The sequence below is a fragment of the Heloderma suspectum genome, chromosome 2, assembly GCF_057233095.1.
Source record: "Heloderma suspectum isolate Gila_16-S chromosome 2, 16-S_ref, whole genome shotgun sequence".
Taxonomy (NCBI): Eukaryota; Metazoa; Chordata; class Lepidosauria; order Squamata; family Helodermatidae; genus Heloderma; species Heloderma suspectum.
Genome location: NC_139459.1, coordinates 294,449,250 through 294,476,132, shown reverse-complemented (window position 1 = coordinate 294,476,132; position 26,883 = coordinate 294,449,250). Strand labels below are relative to the sequence as shown.

The window sequence follows — 26,883 nt, the reverse complement described above, 5'->3', positions numbered from 1 at the left end:
ATTCCGGCTGAATATCAGGAAAAACTTCCTGACTGTAAGAGCAATATGACAATGGAACCAATTACCTGGGGAGGTGGTAATCCACACTGGAGGTGTTCAAGACGAGGCTGGACAGCCATTTATCAGGGATGCTCTGACTTGGATTCCTGCATTGAGCAGGGGGTTGGACTCGATGGCCTTGTAGGCCCCTTCCAACACTACTATTCTATGATTCTATGGCCCTCATACAGCCCATTACTGAGTCGAGGAACCAATCCAGGACTTGCACAGCCTCTCCTGTTCAGATGTCACAGGGAGATAGAGCTGCGTGTCATCAGCATACTGATGGCATTTAGCTCCAAGTCCCCTAATAAACACTCCCAGAAGCTTCATATAGATGTTAAATAATATTGGGGACAATATGCAGGTTGCCCTGCGACACCCAATAGCTCAATTGCCAAGGGGCCGAGGAATAGTCACCCAATGTTAGTCTCTGAAATCAGACCCGTAGGTAGGACTGGAACCACTGTAACACAGTGCCTCCGATACCCAGGAGGATACCATGGTCGATGGTATCAAATGCCGATGAAAGATCGAGCAGAATTAAAAGGTTTGCACTTCCCCATCCCTCTCTTGATAAAGGTCATCCATCAGGGCTCCAAGGATGATTCAGTCCCATAACCAGAATGAAACACAGACTGGAATGGGTCTAGATAATCAATATCCATCAAGCGTGCCTGAAAAGTGTTATGCAAAGTGTTTTTGGGTGACTTGGTCTTGAATGGCCAATTAAGGCACATTAGCTTTACAAAAGGCCTGCTTCTGGTGGAGATAAAACTGCTACAATTGTGTGTTTTTTAATTCTTTTAAAACAGATATTTAAATTTAATTATAGTATCGCAAATATACAAAACTAGTAGAATATGTTCATTGACATGGATCAACACAGCTGCCTGCATCTTTGGACTCTCCTTGGGTGCATGGCGATGGTGACTGTCATAATGAGAACCTGCACTCAGACATCACTCCTGTTTCCCAACTCCCAGCTGAGCAGAGCAGAGCAGAGCAGAGGAAGCTGCTCCAGCTGGTCCAGGGACTACAGAAGCAAGCAAGCTCCCACAGAGCGAGCGACCAGAGTGTGTGAACAGGGGGAGCAAACAGGAGTTGGCCGGGGGAGTTCGGTGGGGGAGGTCAAGGGGGAGCATTTTTTTTCTTTTTTAACAAACATTTCCCCCCATTTATTTGTCTTATAACACACACTTCCACACCAGTGGGACTCTGCTTTTAACCTCTAGTGAGTAGAGGAGCAGGCACAGGCTAGTCTAGAACAATCAGAAAGCTAGACACAAAAAGGGAAAAGAGGCTATGGAAGGACAAGACTCTCCAGTGGTGGTGAGTCTAGGGATGTACGAAAGTCACTTACCTGGTCTCGCAGCTTGCTTCGCGGTGGGGGGGAGGCGCTTCGCTTCTCCCCCCGAAGTTCAGGCCGGGGGGCAGGCTTCCCGCCTCGCCCGGCTGAAATTCAGGCCGAGGGGGAGGCTTCCCGCCTCGCCCGGCCGAAATTCAGGCCGGGGAGAAGCGCCCCGTCTCCCTGGCCGCGAACTTCAAAAGAAAAGTAAAAAAAAAAAAAAAGCCCTGTGATAGGCTACGTAATGATTTACGTAGCCTATCACGGCTAGATCTGCAAATTCAGCCGTGATAGGCTACGTTAATCGTCACGTAGCCTATCACGGGTGACTTAAAAAAAAATTCCCCTCTACTCCGCACTGGTTAGAACTCATCTGGAGTACTGTGTCCAGTTCTGGGCACCACATTTTAAGAAGGATGCAGACAAGCTGGAGAGGGTTCAGAGGAGGACAACAAAGATGATCAGGGGACTGGAAGCAAAGCCCTATGAGGACAGACTGAAAGAACTGGGCATGTTTAGCCTTGAGAAGAGAAGACTGAGGGGAGATATGATAGTGCTCTTCAAGTACTTGAAAGGTTGTCACAGAGAGTAAGGCCAGGATCTCTTCTCGATCATCCCAGAGTGCAGGACACGGAATAATGGGCTCAAGTTACAGGAAGCCAGATTCCGGCTGAACATCAGGAAAAACTTCCTGACTGTAAGAGCAATACGACAATGGAACCAATTACCTGGGGAGGTGGTGGTCTCTCCCACACTGGAGGCGTTCAAGATGAGGCTGGACAGCCATCTGTCAGGGATGCTCTGACCTGGATTCCTGCACTGAGCAGGGGGTTGGACTTGATGGCCTTGTAGGCCCCTTCCAACCCTACTATTCTATGATTCTATGTACCACTACACCACAGAACATTACACAGATGTGGCAGTGGTGGGAGCATAGAGAGCTGGAGAGCAAGAGGTTATGGCAGACTGGATCATTTCCCGTGTTTTGTGAGCAGGTTCAGGGGTACCAACTATATCCAAATCCTGAATAACTTTGATCTAGACTAACTCAGGTTTTACACAAAGTTATATTCACACACCTTTTAGAGTATGCTGCTAGAACAAGAGCAACTACAATAACATCCTGTTCAGAAAATTGCCTACAAGACCACTGCAACTCTGTGATTGTCAAGAAGCTGTCAGAGATTACAGATGGAAGAAAACAGAATGCAAACTGAATTCCCAAGTGACCTTGAACATTGAGTTATAACTAGTTTCCATGATACGGACACATGGAAACAGAGAACATCTCCAATTATTTTCCCCATCAGCAAGATGTATAAATAACTCTCTCCCTGGAATATATACGAGTCAAAGAAATTTCACAGGTTTGACTTGCATGTTGATTGACTTCATTTGAATCTGGAGACTTAGTTGTGAGAGGAAATGCAATATATTTTATTTGGAAAATGTTGGCCTGTCTAGAAACAAACAGAATCTCCATGTGAAGTAAATCCTTTCAGCTTCTTCAAACTTGCTATATGAAAATCTGAGATGTGATGCATGTGAAACAAGAATTAAATAAAAACAGGAATGTGTAAAAAATAAAAGTCTGATGAAATGTTCAAAGAAAAATTTATTTGTGGCCCAATTCTCTGCGTGTTTATTCAGTAGGGTTTACTTCCAAGGATGCAGGCATCACAACATTAAATTGCCAATGCTCCTATAGAATATCATTGTAGTTGTCACTGAAATATCATTCAGCCTCAACCCCTTTTTTGCTCACAACACACTCAGTTCTAAGAATCAGGTATCCCAATACGTCCAGCATATGGTCATGTTCATGTACCGAGACCTGAGCAAAGATTTTAAATGGAGTCTTTTAAGGTATATAAATTGCTTTTCTAATATCCACTCTATTTTAGCATTGCATCCTGTGAACATCTGGACAGCTTTAGACAAAGGAACTGCAATTACATCAGTCTGTTTCTGAGTGCTTGCAGATCTCCCTACAATATATTACTTGTTTTTATTCTAGTAGTCTTCCTAAAAGTGGTAGCTTAGAGCAGACTCATAGCCAGTCTATCCATCACAAAATGATTGCCTGCAGTCACCTCTTGGGTAGTGTCTGTACACACAGAGAGAGAGAGAGACACACACACACACACACACACACACACTTCGACTTCACTGGCTGTTTCAGTCTGTGCTAGTTCCTGGCAGTTCACAGTGGGGAACCTCCAGATGTTCTTGGACTACAACTCCCATCAGTGGCTGGATCTGATGGGAGTTGGGATCCAACAGCATCTGGAGGGCCACAAGTTCCCCTTCCCTGCCTTAAAGGGACTGGAATGGGACTGGCTTCCCACAGTACACAGCTAGCTTCCCACAGTAAATGGAGAGTAGCCCAGCAAAAATGGGGCCTGCCATTTCTCAGATCTCATGCCATGGTCATGACAGGACGCTGTTGTGCCCTTCCAGGAGACAAGAAATCTGTCTGTGGTGCCCATCAGTCTCAGCTATCAATCATGGCCAATGGTTAGGGATGATGGGAGTTGTAGGCCAAAATATCTGGGGCGCACCAGGTTGGGGAAGGCTGTTAGAGACAATTAAGGATTGCTAACGGGTTTGCACACACAGTGGCAGTGAAAGTGGAGTTTTCCTCGTTGGGCAGATCACCCAAAGGGAAGATGGAAAGGAATGGATCTCCTTTTATACAAGATGTCTTCATACTTGTGAAGTCTAGCTGATTCCAAGGACTCCCTTTCATCTATGAAATCCATTAGGCCAAATTCTAAAGGAGTAGAGTAGCCATCATAACCTGTTATGGCACAAGCAACACAGTTTCTGTAGCAATTTGATTAACACATGTATTGTGGCACAAACTTCTCTGGGCCAGGGCTCAGTTCATCAGATGCATCAAGTGGTCACCTCTGAACAAAAATATCCTTTGAATTATAACATCAAAAACCACCACCACCTCTTGATCTCCCAGCAATCCCAACACTGCTCAGATGGCCCTCAGCTATTTTGATCCCAACACTGCTGGGATCCCAACGGTCAGTGGTCTCGTTCACAGAGATCTCACCTCGATCACTCAGTGGCGGGGGATAAAGCCTCCTCTTCATAGTCTTGATGCAGATGTGGCCATTGATTCCCCACGGCTAATAGGGGTGAGGAAACAGCCATCTTCATTGGGATTGCTGGGGTTTGGGAGAGGCTTTAACCTCTCCTCAAGTGAGCAGAGGTTCAAACTCATTGTCTGTGCACTCTGAGATGTGGCTGAGTGGGTGGAAGTGTGTGCATGTGTGTGTGCGTGCGTGCATGCACAGTCTCAGCCTGCCAGCTGGTACCACATGTGGCCCTCAGGGCCAAAAAGGTTGCCCACCCCTGCTAGAAAGAAAGAAAGAAAGAAAGAAAGAAAGAAAGAAAGAAAGAAAGAAAGAAAATTTATTGATGGCTTTAATTCCATTTTCAAAGCCATTTACTTCTTGGTAGGTGAAAAAAAAAATCTGGATGGGAAAGGCATACTGAAATCTCAAAGTAATTTCATGTGACATTTTCCACTGCAGGTACTGGATACATGGGAAAGTGCCTAAGCCAGGTCAGGCTCTTCATTCATCTAGCCCAGTACCCTGACTGGCAACAGCTAGGGATGGCGGAGAAATCCACCACTGACTCCAAGGAGGCTGGATTCTTTAGAATCTGCCCCCCCCCCCAGAGTCCAGGGTGGAACGGACTACTTCCCCCACGAAATCCCCTCCAGACAGACCCTACCTGTCGGTCCGGGTTGGTCCACTGCTGCCATCCATCCGTCTGCTATGCCATTTGCATCCCTGCTCTTTGCCGTGATAGGCTACATAAATATTTATGTAGCCTATCACCGACAGGAGAAGGGACGCAAATGGCGTCCCCTACGACGGACGCCATTTGCGGCCACAGCCCAGCAGCGGACGGAAGCCCTGCTGCAGCTGGGCATGATTCCGGGGTGAGGGACAGATCGCCTCACCCCCACCACGGACGCCCCCAACCAGAATGGTAAGTGGGTTTCGTACACTCCTAGCAACAGCTTTCCAGATTCTCAAGCAGGGGTCTTTCACATCCCCTACTACCTGATCTTGATGCCAAGCATCGATCCTGAGACCTTCTGCATGGAATACCTGTGCTCTGCTTCTAAGCTATGGTCCCTCCCTATGCAGTAGATCAATCCCACCACAGAAATCAATGATCTGTTGTATCTGTCAGTGAAAGCCAGCGGAGTTGTGGAAGAGATCAGATATATCCACATACACGGGGTTCTTATGTGGAGTAAATATGAAGCTTTCAAGAGTAAAAATAGAGCAGTGCTTGTTCAAGACATCACACAAAAGACATGTCTGTATGCTGAATAAACAGATGGGTGACTTTTCAGTAGTGTTTGGTTTGCATTTTAATGCAAACTTACCTAATTTCAATTTTCGTACCAATACACAAATGAAAACTGTTATTCCTCAAAATTTGCACTTCTCCAAATTTTGCATTGGAGTTCTCCAATCAAAAATGCATAAAAAAATGTGTATGTTAGGGGGAAAGTGCACACAAAGATGTGTATATCAGTAAAATGAATGTCAAAAATGCATTATATTGGGAAAATGTGCTGGCACAAAATGTGTATATTAGGCAAAAGTGCATACAAAGATGCATGTATTAGGAGAAATGCTCACAAAAATGCATACACATTTTCATGCAAACTTAGGGGGAAAATTCTCAAAGTTGGGAAGAATTAAATTTAAGATTGGAAAAATGAGAAGCTGAAATTGTGAGCTTTTCCATGCCTACTTTTCAATGTATCTGTCCATCAAAAATTCAAGAAATCTATTTATGAATATCCTGGGAATTTAAATCTTGTTATAATTTAATTCAAAGATATTCAAGTGCGGTAGAGGCTGGTGGCTCCAGTTTCGGAGGGGAGGGGATTCCATTCTGGGTTTTAGTTAGAACCATCCAGAGCTCTAAAGGTGCTTTTTGGTGATAGGTTTCATCACCTTGGATAGAACCATTAGAGCTCTGGCTGATTCTAACTAAAACCCAGAATGGAATACCTGCCCATCCAAAACTGGAGCCACCCGCCTCCACTGTTCAAGTGACCTTCTTCTTAACTGATCTATTTTGGAGGCAAAGTAGATAGCCCCTTTACTACGTTTACACATATTGATGTTCTTAAAATCTTACTTATAATTTGCAGACATAAAGCTTCACATTTCCTCCCAAACACTTAAAGATGGGGCACAAAAGCAGTTTGGCTGGCCAAGGATTCCTTATGGCTGCATCAAGGGACTGAGACAGCAACTCAACAAATTAGAAACCATAATATATTTGTGGTTTTTTCTGTACACAAAAAGTCAAGAAAACGTTAACAATGTCAAATGTTCTCCATGCACCACACGTACACCAGAGGCAAACCTAGGAACAGGAAACACATGCAGTAGGAATATGTCTTGGAAACAAAGCTCACGGTCGTGTATATCCTGCTTTCATCTATAAAAATCATGTTATCATTTGTGCCATAGTGGAGGCAAAACCAAACTAGGAGATACATGTGTCTTCTTGAGAGCACAACTGTTCTTTGCATGTGCGCCGTTTTAAAAGTGCATGAATTACGTCTCCTGCTCATATATTTTGCATAATCTACAGCAGTTCTCAAACAGTAGCCTTGGAGTGGAGCTACCAGTGGATAGCAGTGGACTTTCAGGATGCTATCAAAATCGTGTTACAAAAAGCAATGTGGCACAGATTCCATCGGCCAGTCGCACTGCCGCCACCTCCTCAGGATTGGCTCACTACCCCTCGTCACTATGATTGGCTCCACGTGGGCATCTGCCAAAGGTACCCCAATAGGGGCTCACTGGCAAGACCACCCGCCCCCTCTGGAATTGCTCCTGTTCTCCACCACTGCAACCTGATGGTTTACTTACCTGTTGCTCTAGCCAGACAACGGTGCTGGTGAGAAGGAGGAGCAGTAGATGCTGCTGCCTACTTGCTCATTGGCTCTCTGCCTGTCAAGCAAGTGAGAGGTAGCAATGACGAGAAAGAGGAGGAGGAGCAACAGCAGTGGTGACCATGGTGGTGAGAAGGTAGACTCACTGAAGGAGGGAGCCCATGGAGGGTGTCTTGCCCAAGGGCACTCCAAACCTGGAGCTAGCACAGCATGACTTCCTATATCGTGAAGCAGCTTATCACGACTACTTTGATAGGCAAGTGCCAATGTCTTCTTCCTTGCCCTGGGACAATCCCCCGGGTTGTGGTCTTACTGCACTGCAGTAAAATAGCAGAATTATAGCATATTGCACCTTGGCATGTTTGACAGCTCACGTGCAAAATTAGAGAGAGAATAATACTGCACCCATGAAAATGTCATCAGTATGGCTCAGGCAAGATATTCGTATCATAATTTTAATATTTTAGATCCAAACAAAGTGTGTTTCCAACACAACAACCATGACCCTGAGAAAATTACCACCCCCACCCCCTCAACACCGTATATGGGGTCTTGCATGTTCTGACTAAAATCTCCGCCTCTTGGCTTTACCAACAACTTTTTTTTATGGGAGATCTGTACAGCAGCACACAAAAGCAATCTTCTGAATTCACAGTAGGATTGCACAGAAAAAGGAAACTGAGGCAAGTGGCTTCAAGATCATAAGTGCAAATTGGGGGGGGGATCCATAGAGCAATCCCAAACCACTAGTTTGGACTCGCATTTGTTGGCTACAGCAGTACCTCATTGCACAGAATGGACAAATGGAGGTGTGCAAGTAAATTTTATGTGTGGAAAGCAAAGCTTTGGGGAGGACGGGGGTCCGACCCATAGAACAACAATACAAAAGCACTCCTTTGAGCCTCATTTGTCTGTTCCAGCAGCAATCCCCACTGCATTACAAAGGCAAACTGAAGAAAAAATAGGGGGGAAATGGTGTGTGTGTGTGTGTGTGTAAAAATTGATATACACACTGAGTGTAGCAAGTATAATTGAAAATAGTATATAGGTTGCCCTTTGTCACGAAAAGACATGGCTCATGTAATGCAGGGATCTCCAACATTTGGGTACATTTGAAATTTTCAAGAAGTGTCCTGGATGCCACCAAGTGCTCTCTCTCTTTCTTTCTCTCTCTCTCTCTCTCTCTCTCCCTCCCTCTCTCTCTCTCTCTCTCTCTGTATGTGTGTTTCTGCTCCCCCCCTTTCTCTGATTCTCTTTGATTGCTTCCCCATGCTTTCTCTCTTGTTTTTGGATTGGCACTGCCTTTCCCCCTTTCTCTTTGGCTCAACCACTGTGAGTCCCTTCTCGGGTTTTTGTTTTGGTGCGGGACAGGAGGCAACTACTTATCCAGATAGTGATGACCCTTAAAGACGTCTATGTAGCTGGGCCCTTATAGGTCTGCTGCCTACACTTGGATCAGTATGAATGGTCTGGGGTCTGGAGATAATTTCCTGGAATGTGACTAATCAGCCTCCTCTTATCACAATCCAACCACCCGTTTTAATTTATAGAGATATAGATAGCTGTTCTATCAAAACAGCTTTGCTTGACATAACAAGGACACATGCCAATTGCGCTGCTCCACGACGCCATCCAAAGCGACTGTCTTATTACCAATCTTCGTAAGCTACTCTGAGACAATGGAGGCTGGTGGCTCTAATGCCAGTGGGGTAGTGAATTTGCTCCGGGTTTCAGTCAGAACCAGCTCCTTTAGAGTTCTGTCCAAAACCTGGAGTGGATTCACTGCCCCATGGACACCGGAGCCACCAGGCTCCACTGAGGTGTCTGTAATCCTGCAAAACCTCTCTGACCAGAGACATGATGGGAAGATGAAGTCATGAATATATATGCACCATGAGCAATGCTGGCTCTGTCACACCACTTCCAGCTCTCTGAACTTTTTCAACTGCAGAGCCAGCTAAATTATTTAAATAATTTTTAAAAAAGATAATAAATACAATAACACAATGCAACAAATCAGTTCCCATTTCTAACACTTAGTTGCCAGCACACTTTAACTTAGAATAAGGACACCAATATTATTATTAGCATAGCTGAAGCCGCATATGTTATGACAAGGTTTTACTATGTGACTCTTATATTGACAAGACAGTGGCAGAGCCGCCCAAAAGTTAATCCAAGTATTATAACTTAGCTATATTCTTTCTTTTAGGTACATCCACCCATCTCAAGTCCCACTAGCTTGCATTGTGTGAGATAAAAACATGGAGTTGATCTGCCAGTACTGCAAAGCTAAAGCCGTAAAAGTCAAACTGTGCAGCACACAAAGCCTGGTGATAAAATGGTTGTGTTAGTATAACCCATTTTAACTATCTTCCATATCAGAGTTGAGCCATCACAGCTCATAGAACATTTGGGGTTGTAAAGATCTTGACAGTGTATTGCTAGGGCAAAAGCCAAACAACACAGAATGGATGACGTTAAAAAGAATCCAGAAAATGGAGCATGTATTTTCATGGTTTTAAATACAGACAGAAAGATTTATAGCACACAAGATCTGAAGTTGAACACACGTAGCATGATGAACGATGGTGCCAGAGTGAATTGTTTACACCTATCATCTTACCCACACATTTTCTATGCACGTTGAGTATAAAGCCCTCTGCACAGATTACACTGTGGTTGACACAGTGGAATGATCCCCACGTGTTCACACATAATTGTCTTCTGGAACAAGTGTGAATACCTATAAGGCACTCATCCAGGTCTTTATCAACACATTGCAGCCAAAAGGGAGGGGAAAAAATAAAATGATATGAGAGTTACTCCTGGGATGAAATGGCATTTCTTCCACAGTGGAACTACGTAATTAACAATGTCTCTGAGTTACAACATTATAATTTCCTTGTGCTAACTTTATTTATTTGTTTGAAGTATTTTTATGTCGTTTTTCAGCCAAAAAGTCTTCCAGAATGGCTTACATAGGATCAATTAAACAAGACACTATTTTTTTCTTCTTCAAGAATTGGAGTGTATTGATCTTCATCTGGGCCCCTTTGCACTTTTGACTCCAGTCTCTAGATTGCTTCTCCAAACTTCTCCCCCTGATTCTTTCGAATTTGTGGTGTTACTCACCACCGTTTGCATTTTAAAATATTTGCTTCACTTCCAACCTAGATTAATCTTCCTATCTGGATATTGCTGGGTCTGACACCTAGGATTCTGGGAGAGGTCTCGACCAATCTTCATCTGAGTCCACAGGAGCCTCTTCCTCAGATTTCTGCTTGGGATAGGTAGCTATAATTTTCCTCCCCCCCCCCCCGCCTTCTTCCCTAAAGGTTTAGCCTACACTGCTATCTAGTTGGAAGGTTTAAAAATTAAAGGTCCAATCCTATTGGATTCGCCCTGGGTACTAAGCCTCCAAATGCAGAGGCTTACAAATATCCAATGCAGAGCAGGAGGTGCCTCTGCATTTTAGCTAGATGGGAGATTTTGCCCATCTAGCGGAGGCTGTGGGGATGGGGAGGGAAGGAGGCTGCAGCCATAGGATTTCTCACATGGCTGTTGCCCCGGTCCCCTCCCCTCCCCTGGGAATCTTCATTTCACTGCCATTTGCGTCCGCAACAGCCTGTCCGCAGCCAGAAATCCGGCTGCGGACAGCCCTGGCCGGCTGCTCCGCGGAGCCGCCGTGGAGCAGAGCTGGCCAGGCAGGATTCCGGGGGGGAGGACCAGATCGCCTCCCCCCCCCCACCGCGAAAAATTCTGCGAAAAGGTAAGTGACTTTCGTACATCCCTAATGCCATAGCTATTTTATTTAATGCTCGGAGGGAACAATCTTGTGGCTGCTAGACAGCAGCTAGACAACCATTGGATATCGTGTTATCTGGGAACTGACCTTGGGAGCACGGAGCAGCTGAAAAGGGGCATGGCTGGGAGTGTTCTGGGGTGGGGAGGGTGGAAATGCCTGTACAACACTTCCTATGTGTCATACAGCAGCCTCCTTCCCTGCTCCATGCTCCCGCGGCTAGACAGACGCAATCAGCTTTCTAGCCAAAAAGGCAGGGCAGGGAATGATCCCCTCTGTGCTTCTCCTGCCCTGCTTTGGATAGGTGGTTGCCTCTGAGTTTGGAGGTGGCCGTCTATCTGGATAGGATTGCACCCTAATATAGTTTTCCTAATACTGTTTTCTAATAGGATTCTACAAGAGTTAAACTGTAGTTCATGTGCATGGTGTAATCTTTGCATGTAACAGTCACACAGTTTTGTGGTTCATGGGTACAATTGTATTTTCTCTGTAATCATTACATTACATTTTACTTCTGCATTTGATTCTCTTTTGAATTTACTCTTTTCTATAAATTGTTTATATTTCCTAATATAATAATATTTCCTGTGCGGCATATTTTCATTTATAAGCTAAAGGGCAAATACAGTTTCCCAGCTTCAGTTTTAAAACATATTTTTCAAACACATTGAACTTTTAAATAGCCACTCTGATGGCATTCTCTCACCCACTGGGAAAAAATTAGAAATTTCCCAACCATAAGTTCATTTTGGTTAATTTCCACACCAGTTCGCGAATTCAGCCAAAAAAAAAGTCCACATAAAAATTTGTACACATTTTTATGTGCATTTCTCCTAATATATACATTTATACACATATTTTCCTAGTGTGTGCTCGTTTTGCAAACAATTTCCCCCAATATAGTGCATTTCTGTGCATACATTCCCCAATATCACATTTTTGTGTGCACTTTTCTTTAATATACACATTTTGTGCATTTTTGAACTGTGAAGTGCACTGCAAAATTCTGAAAAGTACAGATTTCTGTGCTAGTGCAGTCCAGTTCCTGTATAGTTTTAGGAGGTAAAAATTGGGTGAGTTTGAATAAAGAATTGGAATGAAATAATTTATCTTCTATCCCTAGACTAAACACAATAGTTTTCCATGTTTAACCCTCCTGTGTTTTCCCACTGTTTCTTCCACCTTTTTTTCTTGCTGATTTTGCTTTTCTACAAATATTTGCACAAGAAATGCAAATGAGTGAATGAGTGCAGGGATATATTAGATAAGTTCTAAAGGAATTCTCAGCCATATATATATATATATAATTTACATCCTGTCTTTCTGCCAGAAATGATACTCAAGATGGTACAACCTCTAGCAAAAGCAGAAAAACGTATTTACATTTCAGATTCACTTTTCTCATGCTGCTCTCTAGCATGACATATAAAATAGCCTGTCCATGAGTAGAAGATGCCTCCATGTGCATCTATAAATATCTCTGAAACATCACTGTTTCTACCATCTGAGGTCAGATGTGGCTTTCTTGAGCCACTCTTGCAAAATAGATTGATAATCACAGAACCAGTCTGAAGCTGCCAAACCATATCTCAATCTATGAAACTGAGTAGATAAATATCAACATTCACTTACCTTCACAAGAAACCCCATCTGACATGAGGGCAAATCCAGGCAAACAAGAGCACACAATCTCCCCTTCCAGAGTATTACATATGTGCTTGCAGGGACCATTATCTGGGAAAAACAATGTTTCAAAATGCATAAAACATCTATGCAAAGCAAAATCTCTTTAAAGTTCCAAGGCTTCCTTCCCCTACTTATCTTCCCTGTCATCGCACCAGAATGTAAAATGTGAAAACAAACCATCTATTGTTGTAACCTTAATCACTATGTACAATCCTCATTCACAATAGGCAAACACACCTGTGTTGTTCATTCCCATCGGTGAGTTTGAAATTACCACATACAGCTGTGTTGCCTAAACAACCCTGAATAGTTAGTATTGAAATAACCTTGAATTTGGAAGCTAACCTCAAATTACCTCAGCACGTTACCCTCTGCGTTTCTGTCCGTCTCTCTCTTCAGGAGAGTAATACTGGAGGCAAGTAATGTGTGGATGTGTGCTGAAATGAAAACAGCCAAGGAAGCTTTGGAATTTATTACAGGCCTGTAAAAAAAAAATGTGTGTATCCAGCTTGCCTCTTACACATACCTTTACACTTATCTTCTTCTTCATGTACATGCTGGATTTTCAGGTCTTCCTGCTCAGGCTGAATATTTAAGGCTTCTGGGGCAAGAGTGGCTTTCTCCCCTAAGGCAGTGTTTTCAAAATCTTCTTTGAGATCTATACATTTATATTATATAAAAGAAAAAATTAACTTTACTTATATTGCGTCATATATCTCAGCTTCCATAGGAAAATATTCCAGGTGAGACTTTCTCAACAGTGCCTAAGTTATTATTTGTAGCTTGTAAGGAAACAGAGTAAACAGCACTCTGTCATTTGGTCTTTTGGATTCAGTATAAGGCAGCTGTTCAAACGATCTCATTGGTCTGAAGCTAAGGTCTTTCTCAGCCTTAACACCCCAGAATCTTGAACTAGATGTGTCCAGGATGGAACCTATAACATGCAACATGCTTAACATGGTATGACACCTCCACAGATGAACTATTAAGATACATTTATGACTTTGTAAGGATAGGTTTATTATCTTCGATGCATCCATTCAAAGATGAGCCCATGAAAATACCGTTGAGTTATACGGAACTTTAAACAAGTGCTTAAGTCTTTTCCATTTAAAACAGTGGTACATAAAGTGCTTAACTTTGGCTGGATGATACCCGACGTTTAGAACTCAAAAGTGTACATTCCTGTCATTTTTAAAAGCAGACATATAGAGGCAGATGGAAATGAATGGACAGGATCACAGAGAGATGTGTAAGTCCACAAGATTTAATATGTTAGGTCAAAATTATATGTAGAAATCAAGTTGCCCTGCTTGATATATGGTAGGATTTACAAGTATGAAAAAGATACTTTTTGACACTTTGGATCTCATGCTGTAATGTAGTTTCACCACTGCAAAATAGTGAGGGAACAATCCATTTATAGAATAATGGAAGAGTGATGGTAATGCTGGGTGGTGGAATTTCAGATTTTACATGTATTGTTACATCAAGAAACATAGAGATTATTGATTGATTGATTGATTGATTGCATTTATATCCCACCATTTTTCCTCTTGCAAGGCACTCAAGGCGGCTTACATTATCCTCCTCCTCCTCTCCATTTTATCCTCACAACAACAACCCTGTGAGGTAGGTTGGGCTGCGAGTCTGTGACGGGCCCAAAGTCACCCAGTGAGTTTCCATGGCCGAGTGGGGACTAGAACCCGGACCTCCCGGCTCCCTGTCCAACAATCTCACCACTACACCACAGATTAATTGCAATACATCTAACCTGATGACCTATTTGTCATACCAGCATGAACAGTCCATTCATCATGATCTCTTTGTATGATGATGAAAATGAGGGGCTGCCAACACGCCATAGAAATTTTAAGTAAAGTTCACAAAGTGTTTATTAAATCTCAAAGCACAATGAAAAAAGCAAAATAGCATTATTTGGTTCTTCCCAACTAGAATGTTCCATGTTCCAAAATGAGGTAGACAGATTAATGCCTGATATAGTTGGATTTCCTAATGAAGACAGCCAGCAAAAATGAAATAAATTTAAAATTAGTTTTATTTTCCACTTCTCGTTTTCCCTTATTTTGCTGAGGGTGAAGTAATTACAAACTGCAAATGTCTGGACAAAAATAATTTCATTACTGAATGTGTAAAAATCTGAACCAAAGTACAGCAACACATGTTTTAAAAAATAATTGTTAAATGTGATGCAGCACCACCGCTCAATCTATTGCTCAGTGGTAGAACATCTGTTCTGCATGCAGAGGATGCCAGGTTCAATCTCTGGCATGTCCAGGTAGGGCTAGGAGGGAATCCTGCCTGAAACGCTGGAGAGCTGAGGCCAATCAGTGTCAACAGTACTGGCCTAGATGGACCAATGGTCTGATTTGGCATAAGGCAGCTTCCTGTGTTCCTGTGATTATCCTCCTGAAAAGCTAAGGAAACATGCACTGCAGGCTGTATTTTGTCCCCCATGGTACATGAAACATCTACACGAAACCGCGAGGTGAAGATATCCAGTCGTTTGGACTGCAGTGTCACCAATATGCGGATGACATGCCACTCTATCTCTGTTTTCCACCTACTCATCCCAGGAAGGCTGTAGACAGCCTTAAGATCTGTAAGGCAGGCACAAGAGAGACGGCCTTTTCCATGGTGGCCCCTTCCTTATCGAATGCCTTCTCAAGAGATATACAACTGGCTACATCTGTTAAGAGGGTTTTAAAAACATCTTTGTTTTCTTTGGCTTTTAACTGAAAAGTTTTTATTATGCATGCTGCTTTTCTTGGTTAATTAAGGTTTTGATTTGTGTTGTTTTAAATGATATTTTATTGTAAGTAGTTCATTCTTAAATTTGTTTAAAACTGATGTCACAGACTTGTTATATTGAGATTGAATTACATGTTTTATATTGTAAGCAGCCTTGGGAAGACTGTAGTCTTGAAAGGCAGCTAAGAAATGTATGAAATAAATAAATATATACATTTGATCAAGGACCATCAAGTGTTCAGTCTTCAGCTGATGTATATTCACATGTGAACTGGTACTTCGTAAATGAGGGAAAGCTACATATGAAAGCAATGCTATTATAGTCAGGTCCTGTAGCCCTTTTCTCAGTTTGTCTCCCGGTTTATTTTCTCACCTGGATTGCAGCTGAGCCCATCATCCTGCAGAGTAAATCTCGGGAAACATGAGCACTTGTAGGATCCCACAGTGTTGATGCAGAGGTGTTGGCAGAGCTCTCCAGGATAGACGAGGCACTCATCCAGGTCGTCCCCAGGTAAGCTGTTTGACAATTCGGCTTCATTACTGATCGACAAGGCTTCATTGTGATCCTCAATCTCTGAAACTGCCAACATTCCTGAGCCATTAATCATGATAAGAACCCAGGGAAAATGCATGCTCTGTATATGTAGAAGACATGACTTCGAGCAATGTTATATATTAGCGAAGAGACTATCCCTTTGACAAGCTGTACCTGGGAGAGCAGAAAAAACCCTCCCCTTGACCTATCTCTGAATGTAGCAGTAATACAGCTGACAGGAAGCCTTCAGGGGACAAAGGCAATTATATCTCCCCTCCGCCAGGGTTCCTGTGAGCAGCCCTTGCCTGACCCCAGTCAGATGTTATGGTGGCAGCAGTGGCAGCATTTCTCCTGAAAGGAACCCCGGGGGCATGGCATAATTGCCTTCTGGTCCTTTGATCACACTTAGCCTTCCGGTATACACATATCCTGTCGAGGACAGCAGGGTGAGTGTGGCCACTGAAAAGCCAAATGGCTTCCACATCGAATGCAGCAAGACACAGTATATGAGCAGAGACAGGAAAAACAGGAATAGAAACACGAAGGGACACACAAATAAAGATGGGATACGTTCGCCTAGGTTCAGAGATTTTGTGCGCTCCAAGCGCCATCTTCAAGACAACAGCATATTCCGCCACGCATTAAAAACGTGGTTGTTCAGGCAGGCATTTGGGGTGGGTTAGGGTAATTTTTAGAAATGTGATGTTTTTAATGTTGAATTCTATTGTTTTGTAATTTTAGAAATGTGATGTTTTTAATGTTGAATTTTATTGTTTTGAACAATGTAACTGTTGTACATTGCCCAGAGTGGCTGGGTAACCAGCCAGATGGGCAATTAATAAAATAAATAAATAAATAAATAAATAAATAAATAAATGGTTTCCAAGGCTGAACTACATATGCTGCGCATGAGGCAAATCGCATCGGAGGTTCATAGACTATGCCTTATTCACCACACAGGCACACAAAGCATAGAAAAAGAAGATGAAGAACATATGGAAACCCAGGCGAGGGGGATCTGTTTTTAATAGTGAACATCTTGTTTCCCATTCTGTCTAGGTCCTTGCCTCTGGGCAAGCCCTAAGCATACAGACACATTCGCACACTGGACAAGCTCACTCTCCTGCATTCTGCTTCTCACTGTTCTGAGGAGGAGGGACAGAGTGAGCCTAAAGACCAACACAACTGATCACTACACTAGTGGGAGGGAAATCTTAGAGAAAAGGAGAACTGTGCTTTAAAAAGGCCATCGATTCAAAGGAACTGCTTTAGCTCTGCGTCCACAGTTTGGTGAGGAAATGTAGAGGGCAAGCAGAAGAAAGAAAGGGGAATGGATTTGCCTGAGGTCATACAGAACAGGCAATGGTTGGTAAACATCAGAATTCTTCAGACAGATTCAATTTCACCATGCCAATTCTCAAGAAAGTGATGTAATGATATATAAGAGTATATTACCATATCTTAATTATATATCTACTGGGCTGGATCCTGATTTAGTCATACTTAGGGTACACCATTGGAATCAATGGAGTAGACCAACAGAATCATGAACTTACATCTCACTGATTTCAGTGGGTCTACTCTAAGTATTTTTAAATCTGGATCCAGCCCATTGTCTTCTTGTACCAGTACATTTTTAAAACGTACTGGTGGGCGTTAGGGATAGGGTCTTCTTGGTAACGGCCTCCCACTTGTGGGACTCTATTCTAATTGATGTCCACCAGGCCCCAGCCTTACAGGCCTTAAAACAGGCCCTAAAGACATATTTATCCTAGCCTGTAATAGAGTCAGTACTTTACTGGGTGCTGTTGGTTATATGGTGCTATCTGCTTTTAATTGTTAGTTTTGATTGTATTTTTGTTTTATCACTGTTTTATTGTGTTTTGTGGTTTTAAATTTTGCAAACTGCCTCGAGAGGGTTTTGCCCTAAAAGGCAGCTTATAAGTCTTCTAAATAAATAAATGTTGCACTCATGCAATTTGCTGCAGGATAAATGAATGCATCTCCTTTCCACCACAGCAGAGCATTTCTTTGCATAGCAGTTGATCACTTTCCTCCCTCCCCCCCTGCCTCTCTCTCTCTCTCATCTCTTCCACCACTCCCTCATCAAAATTTAGATTACCTCCTCAGGCAAATTGCCTTTCATATGTCACTCTGTAAGATGCTATTTCCACTGATGGCACTTTATTGTATATACAATAAAATAATAATAACCTTCACCTGTATTTAGCTATTAAACTAATGAAATACTTCAGTAATTTCTGTCGTTTAAGTGTGTTCCTGGAATTATTTTTATGCATTTTGTTTAACGGGGAAACTTCTCCTTTGCCAGCTATGGACTAAAGGAGTACACCAGCACCATTTAAAAAGTGAACTACCAACATTGTTATGAAAGCACAGTTCTTCAGATTGTTTTAAAGGTACGCCAAGTTTCAACCATTTCATGTCACAAAGAATTAAAACTCCAAAGAGCTGACGAGAGCATCACTGCTTTGTTTTGACCACAGCATTTAAAAATCCACCGTATTTTTTTTTTAAGTCCCTCAAAGGAGACATAGGCAGACAAACAAGAAGCATCACGAAAAACACAAGAATCTGAGAAGAGCTTTAAGAAAAGAAAAAGAGAAAGAAAAAGAAAAGGCAAGAATAATACAACACCACATTTAAAACAATAATAAATCCCAGCCTCTGAAGTATAGCAATATATTAGCACAAAATTGTTCATATTTCCCTAAAGCAGCTTCAGTCTAGAAGAAGGAAGGTGTTTGCTTCTGATAAGCTTAGTGTAGCAACTGTAACTAATCAGTGTTAATTTTTTTTACCTTTCCCCTATTCATTTGTTTTTGTGGCTTACCCACAGTTTAGGTTGAGCATAGAAACAGTGTGAAGAAAGAGGCAATATCAATTTATATTTTGACCTGGAGAGTTAAAGCAGGCCTCAGTTGAGCTGAGGTTTCTTTTAATCCGGTTACTTCTGTTTGAGCCCATAATTCCAGGTGAGTAGTCCAAAATGTTGCAATATAAAAGACAGGGCAGGCAGGGCAGTGGTGCAAGAAGTGTCTGTTTTGGAAAAACAGCTCTATTGCACAGATAGGTGCATGAACATTAGCAAGGAAAAATCCAGATGCCAGCTCCCTTTTGTTGTCTGCTCAGGTAATGCCGTTAAAGCACCAAATATAAGGCATACAAATATCAGATGTATTCACCTCCACTATACTAAAGATATATTCATATTGTGTTTTTTTTCTCCTTCTCCCACTGCATGGCCAGAGGAAGGGATTTTGCCGCTCGTAGGTCTGAGAAGGAAAATGTATGGGCTTCATTGGCCCCAGTGATGCCAATGATAGGTGATGCTGTAGCTCAGTGGTAGGGCACCTACCTGCTTTGCATCCCTGGTATCAATCCTTGGTATCTCCAGGTAGGGCTGGAAAAAATCTTGCCCGAAACCCTGGAGAGCCACTGCCAGATAGTGTCAACAATACTGGGCTAGATGGTTCCATGGTCTGACTCGGCATAAGGCAGCTTCCTATGTTCCAATATATGGCAAGGGTAGTTGGGGACACAACTTGAGAAAGTCCCATTTCACCATTCATGATTCATGCTTTGCAAGCAATGCATTGGGAGATCCTGCTTGAACAACAAAGGGACTAAGCTGCGTGCTCATGCTCTCATTACCTAATTGTCAGGGACATGAAGCTAGGGGTGTAAGGATTACTCACCCCATTCTGGTCCGGGGCTTTCGCGGTGGAGAGGAGGCAATCCGTCCCTCCCCCCGGAATCCTCCCTGGCCAGCTCTGCTCCACGGCAAGTCTGCGGAGCCACCGGCCGGGGCCGCCCACAGCCGGACCTCCGTCTGTGTTAGCCGTGATAGGCTACATATATATATTTACGTAGCCTATCATGGCAAAAGGCAGGGATGCAAACACTTATGTAGCCTATCACGGCTAAAGTAGGGAGGGAAATGGTGGCCGCAGACCGGGGCAGCCATTCACGGCTGCAGATGAGGGCAGCTGACATCTGACAAAAAGTAGGGTAGGGTCCGTCCTGGGGAAATTTCGCAGGGTGGTGGTGGGGATTGCTCCGTTCTGCCACGGTACTTACTGGAGTCTGTGGCGGAATTCTCTAACATCCCTACATGAAGCAGCATCTGAGTGATTGGCTGGTGGCCATTGCTGCAGCTGCCACTCTGCCTGAGAGAGACAAGAGTTTCCATGCTGGGAGAAGGATCCAACTGTGTTCAGATGCACAGTGTTTCTGAGGCGCTGGCAGAAACCAATGCTTGTGCAACGTCAATAGTGGCTGTTAGCATGATAGTTTCCTCCATCATGCTAGCAAGCTGCCCACACTTCTGAAAGGCCTTGGGAGGACCTCAAAGTTCAGGCAGCCCATGAGTGCCCGAGACTGGCTTCAGGGAGGAAGAGTGGGCTTGGCCAGGTCTCAGTAGGCTGGACTGGTAGGCCTGGTGGGTCTGGCCTACAAGCCAGAGATTCTCCACCACTGTTTTAAAAGAAGCCACCAGCATGTTGTTAGTCTTTTTATGGAGCTGCACGTGCATAGATTAGCTAAAGCCGAAGACCCCGGAGTAGACATCACCTAGGGGATGTTTGTCAAGGCTATACCTGAGCCTTGAAATCCTGATACATTTCACCTCATGGTGAAATGATACTAAAAATCATAATTGGTGATCATACAGGTATAACATCTCATTGACAAAAAAGTATTCCTTTGAATCCTGCTTTCCCCCTCTTTAACTGTTCATCCCCAAATCCTCACATCTAAATGTATTTACATGTCTTTCCTACTGGCCAGTTATCTTAGTCTTCATGGCCACCGAGTCTTGGAAAGAGCTTGAGATAATGAGGAGCTGAAGGAAAGAAATGGGAGACTGGCCAACTGTTAATGAACCAAAGGGTATTTGATGGCTATTCAGAGTTTGCAGAGGTAAGGGACAGAGTGCAGGAGCAAATCTGAGCTGGGGGTTTGCAATGGCAGTTAACCAGGACAGATATCTTGGCTCTTGTGGTTGCAAACAGGTTGGGAAGGAGCTTGTCGTAAGTAATCCAACTATTATTTTCACAAATTGCGAGGGAGGAAATTGCAAGTTCATCAAAACAGCAAGCTCAGTAGACAGATTTCAGCCAGCTAGCTTTCAGGTATACTAACTATGTGTGCCCATAGACACTGATTTCAATAGGACCTATTTCCAGGTTATTGGACTGTAGTAGTACCCTTAAATTTTACACATTCCCCCCAGCCCCAGTCAATGATATGAACTGTCTGACACCTTAGAGTGGGGAGCGGGGGGGGGAATGAGGATTTTGAGACTCTAATATAAGAATACCCAAGGACCCCTCTATTTACACAGAGAGATTTCAAAGGAAACTGGAAGCAGGCGGAATCAGGGCTGGAATTCATTAGCAATGCAATCATGTTTCTTAGAGCTTGAGGGAGGATTACAAGCATTTATTTTACTCGGATGTGTTCCTCCTTGGCTAGATATTGTATGAATAATGGCTTGGGTCAAATGACACCCTAGCAGGAGCAGGAGCCACTTCTGCTCACACATGGCGGGCCTCCGCCATCCCACCTCCCCCAGCTGCTGCTCACATGCTATTCTGGAAGGGGCCCCCACCCATGGGAGCATATTTCAGGAAGAGCAAAGGGAGGAGGAGGTAAGGAAGTCCCAGTCCAGAGTGGAACTCTGCTCACAGTTCTCTGAATCCATGCCAATATATTTGATACACTCGTAAATAACCATTATTTAGTTCTTTCCTTGCTGTTTTGGTTTTCAGCCCATGTGCCTATGCCTATTCTCAGTTAATTCATGCAGTCTGGTGAAGGAGGCTGTTGATTATCAATTTTAAAAGCACATGCCTAAACAAAGCAATTAGCCTTTAAGAGCACAATCCTATGCAAGTTTAGACAGGAAGAAGTCCTACAATTCCCAGCACGGCATGCTGGGGCATGCTGGGAATTGTAGGACTTTTTTCTGTCTAAACATGCATAGGATTGCGCCCTAAAGCTGCCATAACACTATTTCCCCGCTCCAATTCCTTTAATCTTCTATAGCAGCCTTCCCCAACGTGGTGCCCTCCAAATGTTTTGGACTCCAAATCCCATCAGCCCCAGTCAGCATGGGCAATGGTCAGGAATGCTTGGAGTTGCAGTCCAAAACATCTAGAAGGCACCAGGTTGGGGAAGGCTGTTCTATAAACTAACCTGTTTCCTCTTTTTGAAATTCTATTAGACATGCGTTTAAGGCTTATTTTCCTAATTGGTGCATTTATAATAAAACAACACCACACATTTAGAGAGGCATTATTACGGTTCCATAAGAGTTTCAATTTTCCAATCCCCGCTGTTCTTCTTAAAAAGAAAAAGAAAAAAAGATTTTCATTAAATACACATCTCTTTTTACCACATTATTTCCTGACAAGGATTTAGCTGTAATATATGACTGTATTCTGTTTTATTTAAGACCTAATTAAACAAAAAAAATAATAGTGTGCTGAATTAATTACTTCATGATGTCTAAAAGCATAATTGATGGAACATTAAAGGAACATAATTCAGTTACACCCATACAGTCCCTGAAGGTAAAAGAACTGAAAACAGAAAATGTTCAGAACCTCCATTGTGACAGCTGGAAATATAGAATCTGCAAATGACCAGAGTGGACATAATTTCACTTGAAATTGTGAAACCGTTCAGCCTGTCAGCCCCATGTTTCAATCAGGGCCAACTCAGGCCCACAAGGAAAACGTACAGTTGCCCCAGGCACTGGGGATTTAGAAGGTGCTGTGTGCTAATAGTTTATTCCTCAGCTAGCTCTCTTGCTATATCCAGCCAAGAATGAAATGGCTTACAATTACTAGCAATTACAGCATGAGCACTTGAGAGAACTAGGAATAAAATGAGATGTGAGAGTGCACAGTCCGGGAGATTCTGCTCAAAAGGATGGTTTGGACAGATCAATGGGCTAATTTCTTAGATAATAGCTATTTTATTGTAACTAAGTAGCAAATATTATTGTATTAGTGGAATGCCTGTCATTTAAACAGACACAGGCTAGGGCAAGCAGGGATCATGGATCACACTATCCCCATGACCACACAGAAACTTGGGGCCTACACTCTGTGCATTGCACATGGAGATGCGATACTCTCCTCCATAAATAGGGTCACTGGCCATATAGGGTGGGTTGCCCACAGAAGCAGTCCTTTCCACTTCATATTTATCTGTGCGACGAAACAGTGGGACAGAATAATTGGAACTGATGTTTATATACATTCTTACATCTGCTCCCTCCATTCTTGAGGAGTGAGATTATTAAGATTCAGAGAATTCTCCACCCATCTCCTGAAATTCTCTGAACTCCACCCCTCCTCCCCAAGACTAACTTGTCAGATATAGTGTTGTCAATTTCTAGATGAACGTCCCCCCACCAGGTCCTATATTTTCTGAAATGAAGAAAGTGGATTTACAAACTAGAGCTCTGTTCAAATGGCCTTTTGAAATTCTCCACCCTATTTATGGGCAGACAAATAGGAGGAACAATTGCACCACATTTCTCCTAGGGGAGGAGAAATTCTCAACTATTTCTCCCAGGTAGGGCTTACCATTCATGGATCACCCTTCATGGATCACTGCCTTGTTGTGGCGAAGGGGCTTGCGTAACTCAGTGAAGCCATAAGCTATGCCGTGCAGGGCCACCCAAGACGGACAGGTCATGGCAGAGGGTTCTGACAAAATGTGGTCCACTGGAGAAGGAAATGGCAACCCACTCCAGTATTCTTGCCAAGAAAACCCCATGGAACGTATCACAAGGCTAAAAGAGATGACGCCGGAAGATGAGCCCCTCAGGTCGGAAGGTGTCCAATATGCTACTGGGGAAGAGCAGAGGGTATTTCCAAGTAGCGCCAGAAAGAGTGAAGCGGCTGGGCCAAAGCCGAAAGGACACTCAGCTGTGGATGTGTCTGGCGGTGAAAAGAAAATCCGATGCTGTAAAGAACAATATTGTTTAGGAACCTGGAATGTCAGATCAATGAATCAAGGTAAGCTGGAGGTGGTCAAACATGAGATGGCAAGATTGAACATCGACATCTTGGGAATCAGCAAACTAAAATGGACAGGCATGGGCGAATTTAATTCAGGTGACCATCATATCTACTATTGTGGGCAAGAATCCCTTAGAAGAAATGGAGTAGCACTCATAGTCAACAAAAGGGTGGGAAAAGCAGTACTGGGGTACAATCTTAAAAATGATAGAATGATCTCAGTACGAATCCAAGGCAAACCATTCAACATCACAGTAATTCAAGTCTATGCCCCAACCACTGAGGCCGAAGAAGCTGAGGTTGATCGGTTCTATGAAGACCTACAACACCTTCTAGAACTAACACCAAAAAAAGATGTCCTCTTCATCATAAGGGATTGGAATGCTAAAGTAGGAAGTCAAGAAATCACCGGGATAACAGGCAGGCATGGCCTTGGTGTACAAAATGAAGCAGGACAAAAGCTAATAGAGTTTTGCCAAGAGAACATGCTGATCATAGCAAACACTCTTTTCCAACAGCACAAGAGGCGACTCTACACATGGACGTCACCAGATGGTCAATATCGAAATCAGATTGATTATGTCCTTTGCAGCCAAAGATGGAGAAGCTCCATACAGTCAGTAAAAACAAGACCTGGAGCTGACTGTGGCTCAGATCATGAGCTGCTTCTTGCAAAATTTCGGCTTAAATTGAAGAACGTCGGGAAAACCACTAAACCGTTCAGGTATGACCTCAGTCATATCCCTTCTGAATATACAGTGGAGGTGAGGAATAGATTTCAGGGATTAGACCTGACAGACAGAGTGCCTGAGGAACTATGGACGGAGGTCCGTAACATTGTTCAGGAGGCAGCAACAAAATCCGTCCCAAAGAAAAAGAAATGCAAGAAAGCCAAGTGGCTGTCTGATGAGGCTTTACAAGTAGCTGAGGAAAGAAGGGAAGCGAAAAGCAAGGGAGAAAGGGGAAGATATACCCAACTGAATGCAGAGTTCCAGAGAATAGCAAGGAGAGACAAGAAGGCCTTCTTAAATGAACAATGCAAAGAAATCGAGGAAAACAACAGAATGGGAAAGACTAGAGATCTCTTCAAGAAAATTGGAGATCTCAAGGGAACGTTTTGTGCAAAGATGGGCATGATAAAGGACAAAGAAGGCAGGGACCTCACAGAAGCAGATGAGATTAAGAAGAGGTGGCAAGAATACACAGAAGAACTATACAGGGAAGATCTGAATGTCCCTGATAGCCATGATAGTGCGGTCACTGAACTTGAGCCGGACATCCTAGAGAGTGAAGTCAAGTGGGCCTTAGGAAGCATTAGTAACAACAAAGCTAGCGGAGATGACAGTATTCCAGCCGAGCTATTTAAAATCCTAAAAGATGATGCTGTTAAAGTGCTGCATTCAATATGCCAACAAATCTGGAACACTCAACAGTGGCCACAAGACTGGAAAAGGTCAGTTTACATTCCAATTCCAAAGAAGGGCAACGCCAAAGAGTGTTCAAACTACCGCACAATTGCGCTCATTTCACATGCCAGCAAGGTGATGCTCAAAATCCTACAAGCTAGGCTTCAGCAGTATGCGAACCGAGAACTACCGGAAGTACAAGCTGGGTTTCGAAGAGGCAGAGGAACTAGAGATCAAATCGCCAACATTCGCTGCATCATGGAGAAAGCAAGAGAATTCCAGAAAAACGTCTATTTCTGCTTCATTGACTACGCTAAAGCCTTTGATTGTGTGGATCACAACAAACTGTGGCAAATTCTGAAAGTGATGGGAGTACCAGACCACCTTACCCGTCTCCTGAGAAACCTGTACGAGGGTCAAGAAGCAACAGTAAGAACCAGACATGGAACAACCGATTGGTTCAAAATTGGGAAAGGAGTATGACAAGGCTGCATATTGTCACCCTGCTTATTTAACTTATATGCAGAGTACATCATGAGAAATGCCGGGTTGGATGAATCACAGGTCGGAATTAAGATTGCCGGGAGAATTATCAACAACCTCCGATATGCAGACGATACCACCCTAATGGCAGAAAGCGAAGAGGATCTCAAGAGCCTCTTGTTGAGGGTGAAAGAGGAGAGTGCAAAAGCTGGTTTGAAACTCAACATTAAAAAACGAAGATCATGTCATCTGGCCCTATCACTTCCTGGCATATAGAAGGGGAAGAAATGGAAGCAGTGACAGATTTTACTTTCTTGGGCTCCAAGATCACCACAGACGGTGACTGTAGCCATGAAATTAAAAGACGCTTGCTCCTTGGGAGGAAAGCTATGGCCAACCTAGACAGCATAGTAAGAAGCAGAGACATCACCTTGCCGACAAAGGTCCGTCTAATCAAAGCTATGGTTTTCCCAGTAGTAATGTATGGCTGTGAGAGCTGGACTATAAGGAAGGCTGAGCGCCGAAGAATTGATGGTTTCGAACTGTGGTGCTGGAGAAGACTCTTACGAGTCCCCTGGACTGCAAGGAGGTCAAATCAGTCCATCCTAAAGGAAATCAACCCTGAGTGCTCATTGGAAGGACAGATAATGAAGCTGAAGCTCCAATATTTTGGCCACCTAATGCGAAGAGAAAACTCCCTGGAAAAGACCCTGATGCTGGGAAAGACTGAAGGCAAAAGGAGAAGGGGATGGCAGAGGATGAGATGGCTAGATAGCATCACGGATGCAATGAATAT

The 26,883-nt window shown here is 43.3% G+C and overlaps 1 protein-coding gene across 1 annotated transcript in view; it reads right to left on the bottom strand.

Annotated features, from left to right (window-relative positions):
* Positions 1-26,883, bottom strand: part of LOC146354844 (fibulin-2-like) — an 86,890-nt gene that overhangs the window by 38,557 nt on the left and 21,450 nt on the right. Inside the window, exons 5-7 of the mRNA XM_084839957.1 lie at positions 15,980-16,186; positions 13,361-13,492; positions 12,781-12,882 (exon numbers count right to left, since the gene is read on the bottom strand). Of these exons, the coding sequence (XP_084696083.1) occupies positions 12,781-12,882; positions 13,361-13,492; positions 15,980-16,186 (441 nt within the window). The remainder of the gene's footprint in view (positions 1-12,780; positions 12,883-13,360; positions 13,493-15,979; positions 16,187-26,883) is intronic.